Source organism: Drosophila willistoni (genome assembly GCF_018902025.1).
Source record: "Drosophila willistoni isolate 14030-0811.24 chromosome 2R unlocalized genomic scaffold, UCI_dwil_1.1 Seg167, whole genome shotgun sequence".
NCBI lineage: Eukaryota > Metazoa > Arthropoda > Insecta > Diptera > Drosophilidae > Drosophila > Drosophila willistoni.
This window is the reverse complement of record NW_025814050.1, coordinates 10,544,507-10,561,357: the sequence shown is the minus strand read 5'-3', so window position 1 is coordinate 10,561,357 and position 16,851 is coordinate 10,544,507. Positions and strand designations below refer to the sequence as shown.

The window sequence follows — 16,851 nt, the reverse complement described above, 5'->3', positions numbered from 1 at the left end:
ACATATAAAGTTTAAGCTGATTTCCATTATTCCGGTTTATGTTTTGTTTTTTTTTTTTTTTGGGTTTCTTGTTTCTAAAATATTTTCACTAATGTTTTCAACTATTTTCCCATATAAATATGTATGCTTGCTACTTCAATAGTTAGTTGCTTATACTTGTTGTTTTTGTTTTTTTTTTTTTTTTGGTTTCTCATTTGTTTTAATCGAGTGTGTATGTTTTTGTGTATTCTGTTGTTCTTGTTGTTGGTGTTTGCGTATATAATAATATCTTTTACTAGGTAATCATAAAACTAAATAAATATTTATCATCAAGTAAACTACACAGCGTCTGCCTTTAAATAGTTTCATATTACGTTTTTGTATTAATTTTCGTATTTTTTTTTTCCTAACATATAATTTTCGCATATATTTATATGCATGTTGTATATAAAATAAGTTAGTAATTTTAATAACTGTTAACTAAAGCGAAAATTGTAAATAAATTTTCCATATACGAGAATATTGTATATTTCTACACAGATCGTATTGGTATGCAGCTTTTCTTTCATTTCGATTTTTCTCTTGGCTTTTGAGTCAAAAACTTATTTTCATTTTTTTGGCAAACTTAAAATTTGTTTGTGTGGTTCATTCGTTTTCTATCCACATGGTGTGGATGTATGGGGGAAATCTTAATAAAGTAAAATTTGCTTGCTAGGGTTACCAAAAATTGGATGGTGGGTTACATTGATAGAGGCTTAGTACATTTAGAAAAGGTATTACTCATTTCTGGCTGAATGAATGATAAATGAATGAATAGTTTTTTTTGTTATGTGTTTTTGGGTATGGGAAGTAATGACGATGATGATAGTAATGATGATGATGATGATACTGGGAATGCTGGAAATGTTGTAGTAGCCGAAAAGGGAAAATTGTGTTGTTGTTTGAAATACAGGTAGACATGTCATGCAATTTAAAGACTACGAACAATAGCTAGAAGAAAGAAACGTTGAGAATACATGAACTAGCTGAGCTGAAATAGCGAGGAGCGAGAAAAAAAGAGATAGTGCAATATATATACTTATACATATATAGAAGACGTGTAAGAGAGTGTAGAAAGTTTGAGGAAGACGATCACGACAACGATGAGAGCGATGCTAGCGATAATGAAACGAGTTGATAGTAGCGAGTAACGTGTAGCTTCTAACGAGTAACGAGTACACATTAGCTAAAGAAATTCTTATCCCAGAGTTAGAGTTATGTTTGTCATGTTGTTTTCATTGGTTTTTTCTCATTTTTGTTTTGGTATTAAGCAGCATAAATTTTGATTAAATTTTATTAATGTGATTCAATTTGTTTACGGTTTTTCTTTTCTGTTTCTCAACTTAAGCTTAGATTGCAACCTGACCACGCCACGCCCATTGATCCGTCTGCACTCCATTGGACAAACGCGTCCCCAAAAAATTCCCATCATTGTCATCACACTCAATGCCAACGTCTTCTATGCATCACCTGCTCGTTCACGATCTGCCAGAATTTGCCATGCAGCCAAATAACAAGAACCACCAATTGCATTAGCAATGGCCATTGCTGCAGTTCGTATTGGGTTCTTCGCTTCAATTGCTGCAGGCTACCAAACTTGAGAAGTCCACCGCCTCGGCCTCCTCCTCCGCATCCTCTGCTACTGCCTCTGAGATAGTAATCGGCTGGTGCATAGCTCAGATTATAATTGTAATAGTAGTAATAGTTGTTGTTATAATGTTGCTGTTGTTCTTGTTGCAATTCTACTGGAACTAGTTCTAGGGAATTTATATTATTGTGGTTATAGTTGGAAGTTGATTGGCTGCTACATCGATTGTTGTTGTTGCTGTTGTTGTTAATATTGTTGTGGGAATTGGTAGTATTTAGACAAATCTCATTATGATTTTGGTATTGATCTGTTGTTGTTGGTGTTGCTGCTGATGTTGCTGCTGTGGTTGTTGAATTGGTTTTTATATTGCTGTTTGGCTGGTTATCATAGCTATTACGGTATTTCTGTGGTTTACGATAATATTACATGATAACACATTTGCCTTTTTCAGCCCACGGATTATTCTTCTTATCCGGTGCATTTATCAATGGATCATTTTTTTCATTCTCCTCAATGAAGGAGCGCATTCTGTAAGAGATGAAAAAAAACACAAAAAAAAAACATAAAATTAAACGAATTCATTTCAATATAGAAAATATTGTAAATAGATACATTTGTTTTTTTTTTTAAATCTAAAGTTGTTCAAAAATTCAAAATCTCTTTAAAACATGAAACCTATACATTATAAACATCAGCTTTATATAAGTTTAAATGGTTCAAGGATGTCAGAGAGGGAAACCTACCTTATAAACGAGTTTTGCTGTAGGCAATGAGCTGAATAGAGTACAATAGCTGTTGATTTTCGATAGTCTTACTTATCTTTTATGTTTAATTAAAGGAAACATCTAATGCACACCAAAAACTTTGCATTAAATCGGTTAATTGAGCTGCGTGTCATTCGGAATATGACGAGCCACTTATAGGCTATCGTAAACCATTGTCCTCAGTTCGCTCATTAGTTAATCCTCCACTTTGTTATGTAATAAAACGTTGTAAGCTCTTCGGGACTAGCAACAGAAATCAAGCTATTTTGAAAAATTGCATAGATGTTGTTGCCCATTGTAGTTAAAGCTAAGCAGACATAAAATGACGCCCCACGTTCTTGACTGCGAAGTATCCCTCAAAAAGGGTCACAATTTTCAACCATCTCTCTTGTATACAAGTACAATGTAAAGATGAAGAAGAGAGAGAGAGAGAGAGAGAGAGACGTGGGAAATTCGCTGAAGTTGAAGCTTTTATGCTAATCCACACGGCAGATGGACATTAAAAATGTTGAACGCTTTACACGCGCCACAGACAAACTAAACCCGATATTCTCACCCCACTCTTTATTTTATTTCACCCCATGTCTATCTCTGTTTTTTTCCATTGCCTTTTCTCATTCTATCGCTGTTGTTGTCGTGTTGTTGCTGTAATACACTTATCCTTCGAGCCATAAAAATGGCTGTCCTGTCGTTTGCATTCGCCCCATTTCCATACTTCATTCGGTCTGCTCTATTCTGACTTGGTTTAGTCCTTTTCGTTTCTTTTGCTCAAGAAACAAAACATTCAGCACGTATATTTTTATATCTTTTTTTGCAAATTTTGCAAGAATTTATTCAATTTTTTTTTTGTTGTTTTCAGTTCGTTTTTCAGTTCAGGCGAAGTAGCAGGAGAAACAAAGACACTCAGTCGAATAGACAGACAGACGTACAAGCTTTGCATTTCAATTTGTTTCATTTTGCTTTAGTTTTTACGCTCTAGACTCTTAAGTGTATTTGTACACTAAAGATAGAGGGTATACTAATTTAAAAGAGTTAATTTGCTATGCACCAAATTGACTAGTTCAAAGAATATTTAGATTCTGTATTCCTGATGATAAACTATTATAATAGATTGTCGAAATATGTTGTGGAAGATATCCACAAGAAACTAGTCTTTAATGATTTTATGACTTTAGTAGTCAAAACGTATTAAAAGAGGAGTTATAAAGGGTTATAAGCAACTTACCAAAAAAAATTTGTGCTAGGGTAACATATTGTTCAGACATAGGTTTCGTTTATGGTCAGAGAACAAGCTCATAATGGTCATAATTTAATAAGGACGGGCATTCGAAAAAGATTCGATAAATTTGGTGGTGGTTTCATATTAATCAGTTGATTAGTAAGATCAAAAACCCAAAAAATAGAATTCCAGTTCAGTAGAAAAAAAAAACACTTAAACTGTATAAAAATGTTTTGTATAACTTAAGAATTTCTGTTCAAATGGTTGCACCTTTCCCAAGTGAATGTTATTCACAATTTAAGATACATTTGAGGTGTAAGAATTTATTTTATTGTTTTTAAAATTCACCAATCCAAAAATATTTAAAACTTCAAAGTAAATATTTGAGCTTTTTCATTTTTCATGTGAAAACAAAATTTGTTTGCTTGTGATTCTCAGATGGAAATAAAATTGTGTTGGTTGGTGTAATTTATAGAACAAATGTTTATTCGCCTTTCTACATTTGCGGGCTAGCCAAATGTTTGTATTGATTGCAATTGCTTTTGCCGTTTCATTTGTCTATTTGCTTTACAGTTTGCCGCAAAATTTGTTCAAAATAAAGTGTGTTGTTTGTTTGCAAATGAAATGAATTGTATAATAAGTATTTATTGAAATAAGTGTATCGACGTAGAGTGGAAGTTGTTTATGTATACGTGACCCATAATGGATTGAAAATCTGTTGGGTTGAACCCTTTGTAATTGCCAGTTGGTTTCTCAATTATCACACGCAAAAGGTGTAGACTCCAGTCACGCCCTATCCCACACATGTCTGTGCTTTGCTGGTGGGGGGGTCACTCCGGGAAAAGGGGCTTGCCATTTATGCATAATTTAACTAACAAGACCTTGTCAACAGTGCTGTCCTTGTTGCTTTGTGTGCATGAGCCTTTACTCTATTTCCATGCTCATTTTCCGCATCAACAGAGCAAAAGGCAATGTCATGCTGTTGCTGATGGGAGGAGAGAAAATTGTGGAGACTGAGCCGAAAACTGGCTAAAACAATACCTATGCCCCCTTCTCTCTCACTTTTTTGGGCCATGCTAAATGGGCTTATGACTTTGCGGTTTTTTACCGCAAAAAAGGAAAATAAGTGTACTACATACAGACATATATATATATGTATGTGTGTGTGTGTGTATGTATGTATGTATATATTTTTGTAGTTCGAAAACAAAAGGCCAAGGGTTTTGTATTTTTTCGTCGTTAGTCAAGGCCAGGTTGAGGAATATTCGAGGTAAACAAAGTTGTTATGATGACGTTTTCTGTCCTCTGACCTTAAGGTGAGAGCCTTATCTTACTTCTTGCTCCGTTGCCCATTTTGATGGGAGATTAGTGAACGTTGCTTATCATGTATTTATAATGAGAGACCCATGAAACAAAACAAAACAAAAACACACAAAAATTTTATATAAAATGTCAGAAAAGGTTACAAGCTTTTAAGTATCTTATAACCAAAAAGAGAATAAGAAATAAAAAACAAAGACACACAAAAACAAAAAAAAAACGAAAGCGTCAGTCACAAGAACAGACAGTAAGAAACAAAAAGAAAGAGATAGAGATAGCAAAGAAAGCAGGATGGTTGGATAAATGGGGGGTAGAGCAAAAAGTGTTTGGCTTAGGGGGATTTACATTTTGGGTTTTCGTTTATTTTCTCGCTCTCTTCGTTCGTTTTCTTATTGCTGCGCTTCAAGTCATTGTATTTAAAATTTATTGCCTACATTTCAGGGCTTGTTTTTTACTCTCTTTCGCTTATTTTGTCTTTAAAAAGGGTTTTCTGTTTGGCTTAGAGCTGTCAATCTGGAATTTATAAGTGAAAAGTTGGGTTAAGAGCTTGAATTATTTAAAACCAATGTGTTCAAGTTGAAACACTTTGATGTAGAATTGTTTCTTAATCTCCAAATGATTACATCATTTCATCAAGTTTTCCAACTTTTGCCCCATAGGAGCATAAAACTTTGAATGGCAGCAGCTGCAGCTTGATTGAAGTAGCCATTAAAATTGGAAAATGGTAAAAGAGATGCCCACACAGCAACACATTGAAAACTAATTCAAAACCGTTAATTAAATATGTACACACACACACACACACGCAGACATAATAAGAGCCACTCACCATCAACGAACCGCATACAAGGACCACCCTGTGCTTTTATGTGCTAATTAAAAGCATTTCCGTTAAACAGAGATGGCAAATACATGCCCTTACATATATTTTGTATACATATACATTTGAGGAGCGAGCAAGAGAGAAAGATGAAATGGAATTGTAAGTCATTTCAACGCCATCATCAAGTGGGCCTGACAACATTTTGCTTTTAGAGTTGGGTAATTTATTTGATAATGTTTTTAGACAAAAGTGGAAGTGTTAGAGGCAAAGTGTTACGCCCCTTTTCCTAATGGCAAACAAATGGAACATGCATAAATCTAGCAGAAATATGCCAAATTTAAAATGAAAAACTAAAGCAAGTCATTTTAACAAGCACATCATTTAAGCCATATGCCTTTCTCACTGACAAGAAAGTTGTATCATAAACTATTACAAATTCCAGCAAAAAGTTCAATTTAATTCAAAATTGAAATTGTTTCAACAATCAAATTCAAGTGGAAAATAATCTACGAAAAATTTTGTTTGAACATCTTTTTTAAGAAACAAAAATTTACCTTCTAAACTTAAATTCTATTTATTATTTATTTTATTTAGGTAAAGACATTCCTTTAGGGTAAGTTATTTTGGGACAAGAAAATACTCGCAAGAGACGATAAGCCAACAACTAAGGGAAATGTTTGCTTTCTAAACAATGTCCACTACAATGAAAATCAAAATAACCTTAAATTTGAAAATATATAGCTATTAGCTATGCATTTAAAAGTTAACTTAAACCAATTTTTAACTTTAAGCTTAATGACTGCTTAGTATAAATTTACTGTACCTCCCTTTTGTCTGAGCCTCAGCCAATGCATTCACTGTACTCATTTAATCTGCACAAACCAAGTAGGCAAAAAATTTGCATATACCAGCACATGCAATTTATTTATGCTGAAAGCGAGAAAAAAAGGGAGGCAAACAATTTGAGTATGCCCTATCTCTAAAGGATGCTAGCACTTTATGCAGGATGCTTAAAATACAAACAAAATTTTCCAAAGTATATATTTTATTGGGTACATAGCATGACAAAATTTAAACTTTCTTCGAAAACGAGGCAAAACTTTTGTTTATAGTAAAACAAGTGTTGAAGAAGTTTGCGGGACTTTAACAAACTATCCTTGTAGAACTCATTTTTTGAGAAGTTGGTGTAAATTTTAAAGTGGCAACTAGAAAATTTGGTCCAATTTAATCTGGTTAAATTTCAATATGTAACGAAGCATTATTATTTCAGAATTTCTCATTTTAGATGCTATAGCATCTTAAGGTATTCAAAGGACCAAGTATTGTTTCTTATTAGATTCAAAAGTCTTGAATATTTTATATAGCATTCTATTTTAAGCCTTTTTTAATAGATTAGACTCATTACCCTCTTTTTAACTCTTATTTACTGACTAGAAAAGATGATTAAATTATTATTTGTGAGCTTTGAAGGGTATCTATATTAGCACACAGCTAAAGTTAGTTGACAGCACGGAATTTTTTTTGTTATGTATAATTCCTTGTGGAAAAGCTTCTCAAAGTATGCAATGGCCAGCTAAATAATGCGCATTAAAATGCAATTAGCTGGAAGCACCCATATATAATATGGGAGACAAAGCGAACGATAGTTGAGGTATTCACAACGTGGCAACTGACGAGAAAAAAGGAGAGAGGGGGGAGAGAGAGCGAGAGAGGAAGACACATATGTGTATGCAAATTATGGCAACTTGTGGCAAGGTCTTTAAGCTTTAAGTGGCCCAGTTGTTTTGTTGGTTGTTTTCTTCTTGTTTCAAGCTAAATTTAGCAAAGACAGAAGGCCGCGAAAACAGGCAAAGACAGCAGGGGAGATGTGCAGAGATCGAGAGGAAGAGATGAGTTAGTTTTGTGGCTTAAGTTTTGTGTGAAATGAGCTAGAAATTAGTTTATGACGAAGGTCAGATACATATACACATATGCATATAGGTACATATGAGAAAAGCGGAAAATAATTTTTGGTATTGGATTTTGGGCCTTCGCTTTTGTTAGCCCTGAAGCAATTATGTGCAAACAATTTTAATAGGCTCGAAATGAAATTTTAAGCCTTACCCATTTGTGTCACATGAGCGCGACAAAGATAAGCCCCCAATTTCTATACCTATATATAGAGACAAATATATACACACAAATTTATATATAGCAAAGAGCATAGGGAGATACAGAAAATTGACATGCTGTCGCATTTTGTTTACACAAGTTGAATATGAAATTTATGTAGACTGCCACCTCCATCTAATGTCTAATGTTGCCATCGATAAATAATGCCTTCCAGCCAGCTTATGATTGCGTGTGCACATGTGTGTGTGTGTGTTTGTGTGTGTGTATGTGTTTGTGTGTTTTTGTTGTTGTCATAAATCAACATTTACATTGTGTTTATGTTTTTCTATTGAGGTAGCCGACAGACCGGAAAAAGGTAGAACTAGGCACCTTAGCCTGCCGAAAAGGTAAATGATTGAACATACATTCGAACATTCGTGATAATGGTGGGTGGTGGGTTGAGTTGTGTTTGAATTAGTAAATGGTTGGTGAAGGTATTTAATTATAAATATTTCCGTGTATTTTACCAATTAATCCATGACTCTTGAAAATCCTGTATGTTCACATTCGACTACAAGAATAAATTTTGTCATTACTTGATTAAATCTAAACACAATTGGGTCAGCAATTTTGTTTAATATGTAGATAGATAAAGGAAACAATACAACAAAACTTGTATTAATTGACCAAATTTTTATTTTGATCAACTGCAATAAAAAGCAAAAGGTCATTGCCATAAAAACCTTGTATTCAATTGACATCTTCGCGATAACATTTATGATATGCCTACAGAGTCAAACAATAATACATAAATCGATTATTATGAAGTTGGTTTTTTTTTTATTATTTTATTGAACTACAACTGCATGACATTTTATTGAAAAGTAAAAAGAAATATTAAAGGCATTGGCTATACTTTTTGTTTTTAGAGAAAACCGCCGAAGAAAACTATGTTTCGGGCTAAGAGTACGTCTTTGGATATAACGTAAAAAATAAAATGAATCGTTTAGTTCTACTTGATTGTAGTCTTTATCTACAATAAATTGTTGACCTAAAAAGCTTAACTTATAAACTTCATTTAGGTTTATGTAGAGTTTGGTATGTAAAATGATTTACTCAAATTATCGATGATTTTTTACTATTCACTCGAAAAATTATTAGGATAAATTGTTATTGAAATATAAAAAATATTTTTTAAGTATGCAGCAGTCATAATTTACCAAGTTTATTATTCTCTTTTTGGTTCAAAAAATTCCAACTTAGTGTTGCTTTGGCTATGAATATTAATTAACTGGGAATTAAATATTAGATTCTGTTTTCGCTAAAGTTACCTGCTTAGAAAAATCCCCAACCTTTTGCCATTTTATCAAATTTTTTGGCCTTCCTTTTTCTAATAAATTTCAAATTTGTTTTTCTCATTTGAAAAATTCATCTACATAACTGCCTTCTTAAAAAAAAGGCAAATCACTTTCAACTGTAACCTTCTATCGTATTTATTATTTATGTTCATTTTCTGGTCGCCTGGTTCACTCTTTCTCTCTCTGTGAGACCAGGCTGTCTCTCTCTATCTGTTTTGCATACTTGAATATCCTTGCAGTCCGGATGCTTGTCACACGTCATTTGATTTGCTACTTTTTCTATATTTTTCTTTCTTTTTTTTCTGTGAAATGAACACTGAATTCTATGGCCAGCCTAACCTGAGGCTCAAACTTTGACAAACACTTGAAAGGACTTGATGTCGTCGACGACTCAAACTGGAATTGGGACTGAGACTGATTCTGAGAGAACTGAGAAACTCAGGCTCAAGTGTTTTTTGCACAATTTCTTTTCAATTCAGCAAAAGTGGACCAGAAGATTCTGTGTGTAGTGCATCCAACCAACCTTTTGCCATGCTAAACATATTTTTTTTTTATTTTTGTTGTTCTGCTTTTTGTTTTTAGGGTTTCATCATCATCATCATGATCATCATCAACGTAGTTGGTGTCGTTTTTTATATGCATAGAACTTGCGGCTTTTGGCCGCCCTGACCCCACCGCAAGCGCCTCATCACTCACACACCCCGCGCACCAACCCAAGAGGCCCCTTCAACGACCAGACTGAGGGGATTTTGTCTTTTAGCCTGATTTGTTATTCATGAAAAAGGCAAAAGCAAAAGAATGCAAAACTAGTGTTTGGTGAAAAAGAAAAGAAGAGACAGAAGAGACGAATAGTGGGTGAGACAAGAAAATGGTTAAGAAAATGCCAAGCACACTTTTGTGGTTAGAATGAAGGGGGATTGGGCCTAGAATGAGGGACTGCATAATAAAGATGTTTGCTTGTCTTTTGAGGGCATTTCGCATTTTTTTGTTTTTTCGGTGGGTTTTGTGGGCCATATTCTTGCTGGGCCTAACGATTAGCAGACTTTAGTTTTGGGTCAGGAATCTACACTGATTCCCTTACCAATTGAAATGCAAACAAAAATCACTTTGCCACAAGACAGACAACTGCAAACAGAGCAGATTTCATTGCACAATTTGGGGATTTTTCACTTCCTTTTTATTCATTTTCATTTTATTTTTGTTGGATTTTTCTGATTGCAAGGGCACAAATCAGTTTCACTCCGAGATGGTTTTTTCGATGTGTAAATTGAACTGATTTTCGGATTCTAAAAAGCACTAAAGTGTAAGGTAAAGTAAATTGGTTAGCTCGATGGTTCGAGATTTAAAGTACTGAAAATAAAGCAATAAAATCGTTCATTTCCATTTCTCAAATTGTTAGCAATTTCTTCGACTTAAGAGCTTAATTGAAGCATATTTAAAGATTGGAAAATATAAATTCAGCACGTTTGTGTGAGTTATCGACTTTGGTGTACCCTATAAAAGCTTTCACTGAGAGCACTCGTTTCTTTTACAGAAGATTTCTTTCTAATTCATAACCATTCAAACATACCCTATTTTCTGTGTTTATGGTTAGAGGGTAAAAGTAATATAAAATGCGAAATTTTCCATTGAAAAAATCAATGCAAAATGCAAACAAGCTTGCCACACGTATCATCATATTGAATAACGACACACGCACTTGGCGTAAAGGCCAAAGTTCTCGAGGGTTTAATCTATATATTTTCCAAATCCCCCCTCTCGCTTGGCTTTTACAAAATTGCTGTTCCCCTTTGGGCCATGCCTAAGTCATTTGCTGGGAAAAAAAAACCAATTGAAAAAATTTTTTCTTCTTACGTATGGAGAAATAAAAAAAATAAATATATAAATGCTTAGCATATGAGTTGGCTGGATGTTTGCTTATTCATTACCGTATGCCAGGCACGCAGGATTCGTGACTCCTGCTCACCTTAAGCACATAATTCCCACAGCTCCATCACCCGGCCGTTCCTCTCGGCTTTCTCCCGCTTTTGGGTCTGACTGACTCTGCAATAATTACAGATCGGCAAAGGTTTTTGGGGCTAATGCAAATGCATATTGTATGGGTGGGATAGAGAAGAGGATGGGGGAGATAAATAAATGTGAGGCGGAAATTTAATGCCAGAAATTGCAAATTTCCTGCTATCAAAAACTTGTCGAGGATGTCCTAGGATGATGATGACGATGATGATGCCGTTGACTTTTGTATGAGCCATGCAGTCCCATCCACCTAGATACATATGCACCATAGACATATACCTATGTACATAGAGGAATGAAGAACACATGGGTTTGAATGGATGGTTTTGATGGTTTGTCAAGTTGTTGCCGTTGTTGTTAGATATTTGCATATTTGATTTGCAGTTTGGCTTGAAGTTATGTTGTCCCTAGTTTATCTGTTTGCCTGCTGTGTGACACAATTTTGCACTTTGCAATACAGTTGGTACAGTTGTGTTCGACTTTGATGACTTACTATAGGAAAGCTCATTAAAATAACATAGCCTTGCAAATGGCTTAACCTCAAATTATGACATTTCTCGGACTTCAAAAGCAGCTGGCAAAATGTTAACCATCATTAGAGCACACACGAAATTCCATCATTAAAACATGCCCTTACATATTGTAGGATATCTCTCCGCCAAATGCTTCTCTTTCTCCCTCTCTCTCTCTATTTATAACTCTCCCTCTCTCTTTCTCTCTTTATGTCTATCTCTGTCGCTTTATGCATATTTGATGGTAATTTTGGAAACTTGTGTTTATTAACTGCCAAGCGAATAGTGGATTAAAATTTAATTAAGCTGACATTTCAAATGTAACAAGAGAAAATTCAACAATAGCTAGATGAAAGATAAGGAAATTTTCAACTAAACCTAATGGTAACTAGAATTACGTCAATAACTTTTAATGAACATTAAATGCTTAACGAACGTCAGAGACAGTTAATTTAGTTAAGGAGTTGTATGTACATAAATGTGTCATCAATTATAACAAATTGCAGAACAACCAAATTAATTAAAGAAACAAATCATCGCACATTCTGCAAAGTCTCCAATTTAAATATGGCTATCAGTCAGTTAGACCAAAACTTTAGTCAGATGATGGTAATTATTAATCTATTTGAAAAAATCAATATCTGCCAAGGCAAGTGCACTTTTGAATAAACCTAAGCCTGCAGTATTTGCCCTTTTTGATTTTGGCTTTAACAAGTTGTCAAAAGAATATTTAAGTTAACCACAAGAAACATTTTCGCACACTCACTCATTGCTATTCATTGAATAAATTTGCTCAACAATGTCAATTGGAATTCTCAAGACCTCCCACGGCATGTTGGTTGTCTTTTCATTAAAGTTACAAGTTGAAAATGTTACACAATGTAAATACATTGGAATGCCTAAAGTTCGTGAATATGTTTTTCAACAATTTCTTTTTTCAATTAATTTCTTAATGCTTGGAATGGATTTTCCACAAGTTGGCAATTGTACAGCAAAATGCAAACCTCTCAATAAGAATGGGAAAGGGAAAAAAATATCCATTGAAGAGCAATCGAACTCAAGTTGCCTTTTGTTTTTGGCCACACACTTGACTAGTCAGTCAGGCAGGCTTTTGCTTGTGTCGCCTGAAAGCCCAAAAAAGTAGGCTAAGCATTTTCTGCCAGCGACTGATTAATTGAAGTGGAAAATTGCAAAGCCAAGCAGCGAGTGGGCGTTTGGCCAGTCAGCCAGGCCCTATGATTGATAGTTTAAGTTGGGTTTAATGAGCCCTAGAGGGCACACATATAAAATTCAGTCGCAAGAGTCTTTCCTTTTCTATACCCTACACCCAATGCAAACACTATATGAACATAAAAGGCTTTCAAAAGTGTGCATCAATTAAAGTATATACATTCTTGACTAACCAAGTCATTCAGACTTGTTTTCTATACAAAAAGAAATTTCACATCAAAAAATAGATAATACAGCACACAAAGTTTGTTTTAAATTGTTAAGGTAATTTAATATATCGCAATTCACAGAAGACTTTAAATTTCTTTATATCACAATTCTCTCTGGATACCTTTTTCTTTTCTTAGAACATTTTAAAAATATTGTTTTTTTTTTCCTAAAATTTTTGATTTTGTCTTAAAATTGTATCGAATAGTAGAGTTTTATATCTGATAACGATGTTTAACAATTGTATCAGAAATCAAAATGGTATTCTCTTGACTGAAAATTCAAGATTTAAACACATTTTCGTTTTCAATCCCAATTTGAAAAATATATTTAACAAATTCAAAGAAAAGAAAAAGAATACGGTTACAATTTGCCAATACACCAAATAAATGTGTTTACAAACTAGAATGTTGTATGTTGCATTACAAAATAAAAGATATCATTTTCTTATACATAACTATAAGCCAGAAGAAATGCCTTAAGGCAAATGCCTCCCTAATCTATCCTAGTCTGACATCGTATATATACTCGACTACTTCTTAGGTATACATAGTTAAATATCAACCTTAAAATCTTGAAAGTTAGACAAACTTTATGGGTATCAGTTTTATAATCGGGAAACCGTTTTTGTCTTTTATCATCTTTCAAGTAAACAAACTCAAATATTCAAGTAATTAAGTACAAACTTCAGGAAAAAGCAAACCAAGTCCAGTGCTTTGGCGTTTTCACCTTTTATTTTTTGTTAAACTTTAAGTTGGCCTTTTCGGTTTGTCTTAACGAGCCAACGTCACGTTCGGACTTTGTTATTAATATTTACATATTTAATTACATTCGCAACATCAAAAACTTAATTAAAGTTTTCTGGGAAACATCGTAAAACCAAAATCCAGCACAAAAAAAATGGGGGGAAACAGAACCGTAAATATGCTAATATTTATGCATACAATGCGGTTGACAAATTGCTGGAGAGTTGGAGCAACGGAAAACCGAGCAAAAGGCAATTTTGCGGCTAAATTCCGAAATGCAATTTTTTGGGGTTATTTGTGACAATTAATTTGTGCAAACTGCAATGGCGGACATAACTGTACTTAGTTAGCATGGCAAATGACAAGAGCGCGAGTTTCTCTCTCTCTCTTTTACCCTCATTCTGATTCCCTCACACTACTCTTCTCCCACTCGTTCGTTTGTTGGGTATCTTTTCTGCGGTTGGCATGTTTAAACATTGTATTTTTGCTCTAGATCCCAGCGCTTGAAAACTTTTTGCGTATCCTTTTAGCGTTAACTGTACTTTTTTGTTAGTTATGTTGTTGTTGCTCTTGTTGCTTGCTGCTCTAATTCGCCGTTAAGTGGCTTTTGGACATTTGTTGCAAAACTTTTCTACTCTCTCCTTCGACTTGCTAGCGAGCCCCACCACCATACGCCCCGTTTCTTTATTGCCTTTGCTGTTGTCGATACTTTTAGCATTTGCGGTTTAGCCCAGTGTTGGTAAATATCAAGTGAGTGAGTCCTCTGGCAATAAACCAAATGATTGACAAATTAAAGTTGCGTTTAACGTTCTCGTTAATGGCTGGGACGGGCGGAGTAAGCAAAACTTAAATGCCAAGTCCTGGTAGATTCTTTTTCCCACCATATCGGCCTGATTTCTTTACAATGCTTTTTTCATTTTGTTTTCCTTTTTGTCCTATGCCAGCCTTTATCGGCTTTCGTAACTTGCACATTATCTGCAATCGCAATCACAGTTTGATGACCATTTCGTTTTCATAAATAAACCAATAATTTCATTTAAAGCCCCGCACATACAGGCAGGACCCATTGGATCAGTACCTGCACCTGAGCAAGCATTTCATGCTGGGGGCTATGAATGCCAAATTGCAAATGGCCAAAATGGAATGGTAGATATTCTCTCTCTCTCTCTCTCTCCCATCACTACAATCGTTCATTCATACATATGAATGTGTGGGTATGTGAGTGTGTGTGGGTGGGTTTGGGTGTGGGCAAGTCGTAAAGGTTTACGAGCCAGGACGAAGACGACGATGACGACGAGTTTGCTTCATTGTTATGGACAATGATGCAGAAGACAGCGAATGCTGGAGATTTTATGACGCAAAATTTTGATGAGCAAAAGAAAGAAAAATAAGAAAAAACAGGAGAAAATAAGAAACGAAGAAAAAGTTGTTTTAATTACACTCAGACACAAACAGACACACTCACATGTTGGCAGCATCTTGTCCGTATAAGTATCTATAGATAGCTACGTGTACAGTCCCATCAAAAGCCTTGGCATGACCATTACGTATGCAAAATTTAATTTCACAAATGAAAATGTGGGCCGAAGTGGGCCAAAACGTTCTTCCTTACTATATGTCTGACTGTGACTGGCAAAAGTCAGAGCTTTGCACTTAAAATTAAAATCGCCTAGACCCTCAACCCCTTCTGCCTTAGCCCCTACCATATGTGTATGGACTTTTCTCTTAGCTTTTCTTTCGACATTGTCTGCCTTGCAGCCCTTTATTTTCACTACAGTTTTTCTTTTTGTCGTTTATTTTTTTGTTTTATTTGGTGTGGGTGACGAACAGGCCAGACACAATTTAACAAATTAAACAAAAAAAAAAAGAAAAAAAAAGGAAAATGGCAAAAATGGAAAACGACTTTTCGACAAACGGAGCAGGAAGACTACCAAACCGGAAGGGACACTGAAATGAAACGACCATGACCAAAAACGAGTGAAAGATTTGCCAGGCGTTGAAAATATCTGAATAAAAATGGGTCAGGAAAAGCAAAAATGACACCCACTTTTAGAATTCAAATGGCACTGGGTGAACGTTTTCCTCTTTAACAGATCCTTTAAAGGCTTCTGTTTGGCTTGAGTAATCATTTTTTTGTACTACTTACTTGATAAATTATATTAACATTCTACAAGCTAATTGGTTCTCGTCAATTGGTTATACTCACCTGTAAGAAAAAAGAAGAAAATACAATACTTATGGTTAATAAATTATTGACACATTTTGCATTTTTTTTTTTTGCTTAGGAGATTAAAATTTAAATCTAAATAATTATTTGCATTTTAGTAGTTCCTTAGTTATTTTTTTTTTTTTTTGGGTTTTAAACAAGAAGTAATATTCAAATTGTTGGTAAATAAATTGAGAAAGAAGAAAACAAACAAAAAACGTTTTTGATGCACCTGAAAATTGTGACTTTAAAATACTTCAAGTTGAGTGATTGGAGAAGACAGGACGAATAAAAGCATTAGTGAAGCTGCGCTCTGGAAATTCTTTAAGTTTATAAAATTTCTAAAGCTAATTATAAGATTATAAAGTATTTTTTTTTTTTTGAATTTAACTACATTCTGAAACAACTCTTTACACAAAAGCTCAACACCAAGAGGTAAAGTTTAATACTCTTTCAAATAAACGAATACATATAAAACTACAAAATTGAGCCTCTTGGTTAGAAATTAATAATGGCTTGTTCTTACTTAATTGATTAGAAATTAAAACCAATTATTGAAAATAATTTTCCATAATTATTGTTTTAATAATTTTATCATTCGAGCTAAAACTATATGTCTAAAAAGAAACATGTTGCATTTCTTTCTACATTTATGTACAAATAAAGTTTATATACACTCAAATTTATTTGGTTTTAAAATAAATTATTATTCTCGACCTTGTTGTCTGTAAATGGAAATTATGACTAAACCAC

The 16,851-nt window shown here is 34.1% G+C and overlaps 1 protein-coding gene across 2 annotated transcripts in view; it reads right to left on the bottom strand.

Annotated features, from left to right (window-relative positions):
• Positions 1 to 1,250: 1,250 nt before the first annotated feature.
• The window catches only part of LOC6642763 (guanine nucleotide-binding protein subunit gamma-e), a 52,951-nt gene continuing 37,350 nt past the window's right edge, over positions 1,251 to 16,851 (bottom strand). For both annotated transcript variants that reach the window (XM_015178366.2, XM_023175600.2), the window contains one exon: positions 1,251 to 2,134. In XM_015178366.2, the coding sequence (XP_015033852.1) occupies positions 2,029 to 2,134 (106 nt within the window). In that variant the 3' untranslated portion in view covers positions 1,251 to 2,028. The remainder of the gene's footprint in view (positions 2,135 to 16,851) is intronic.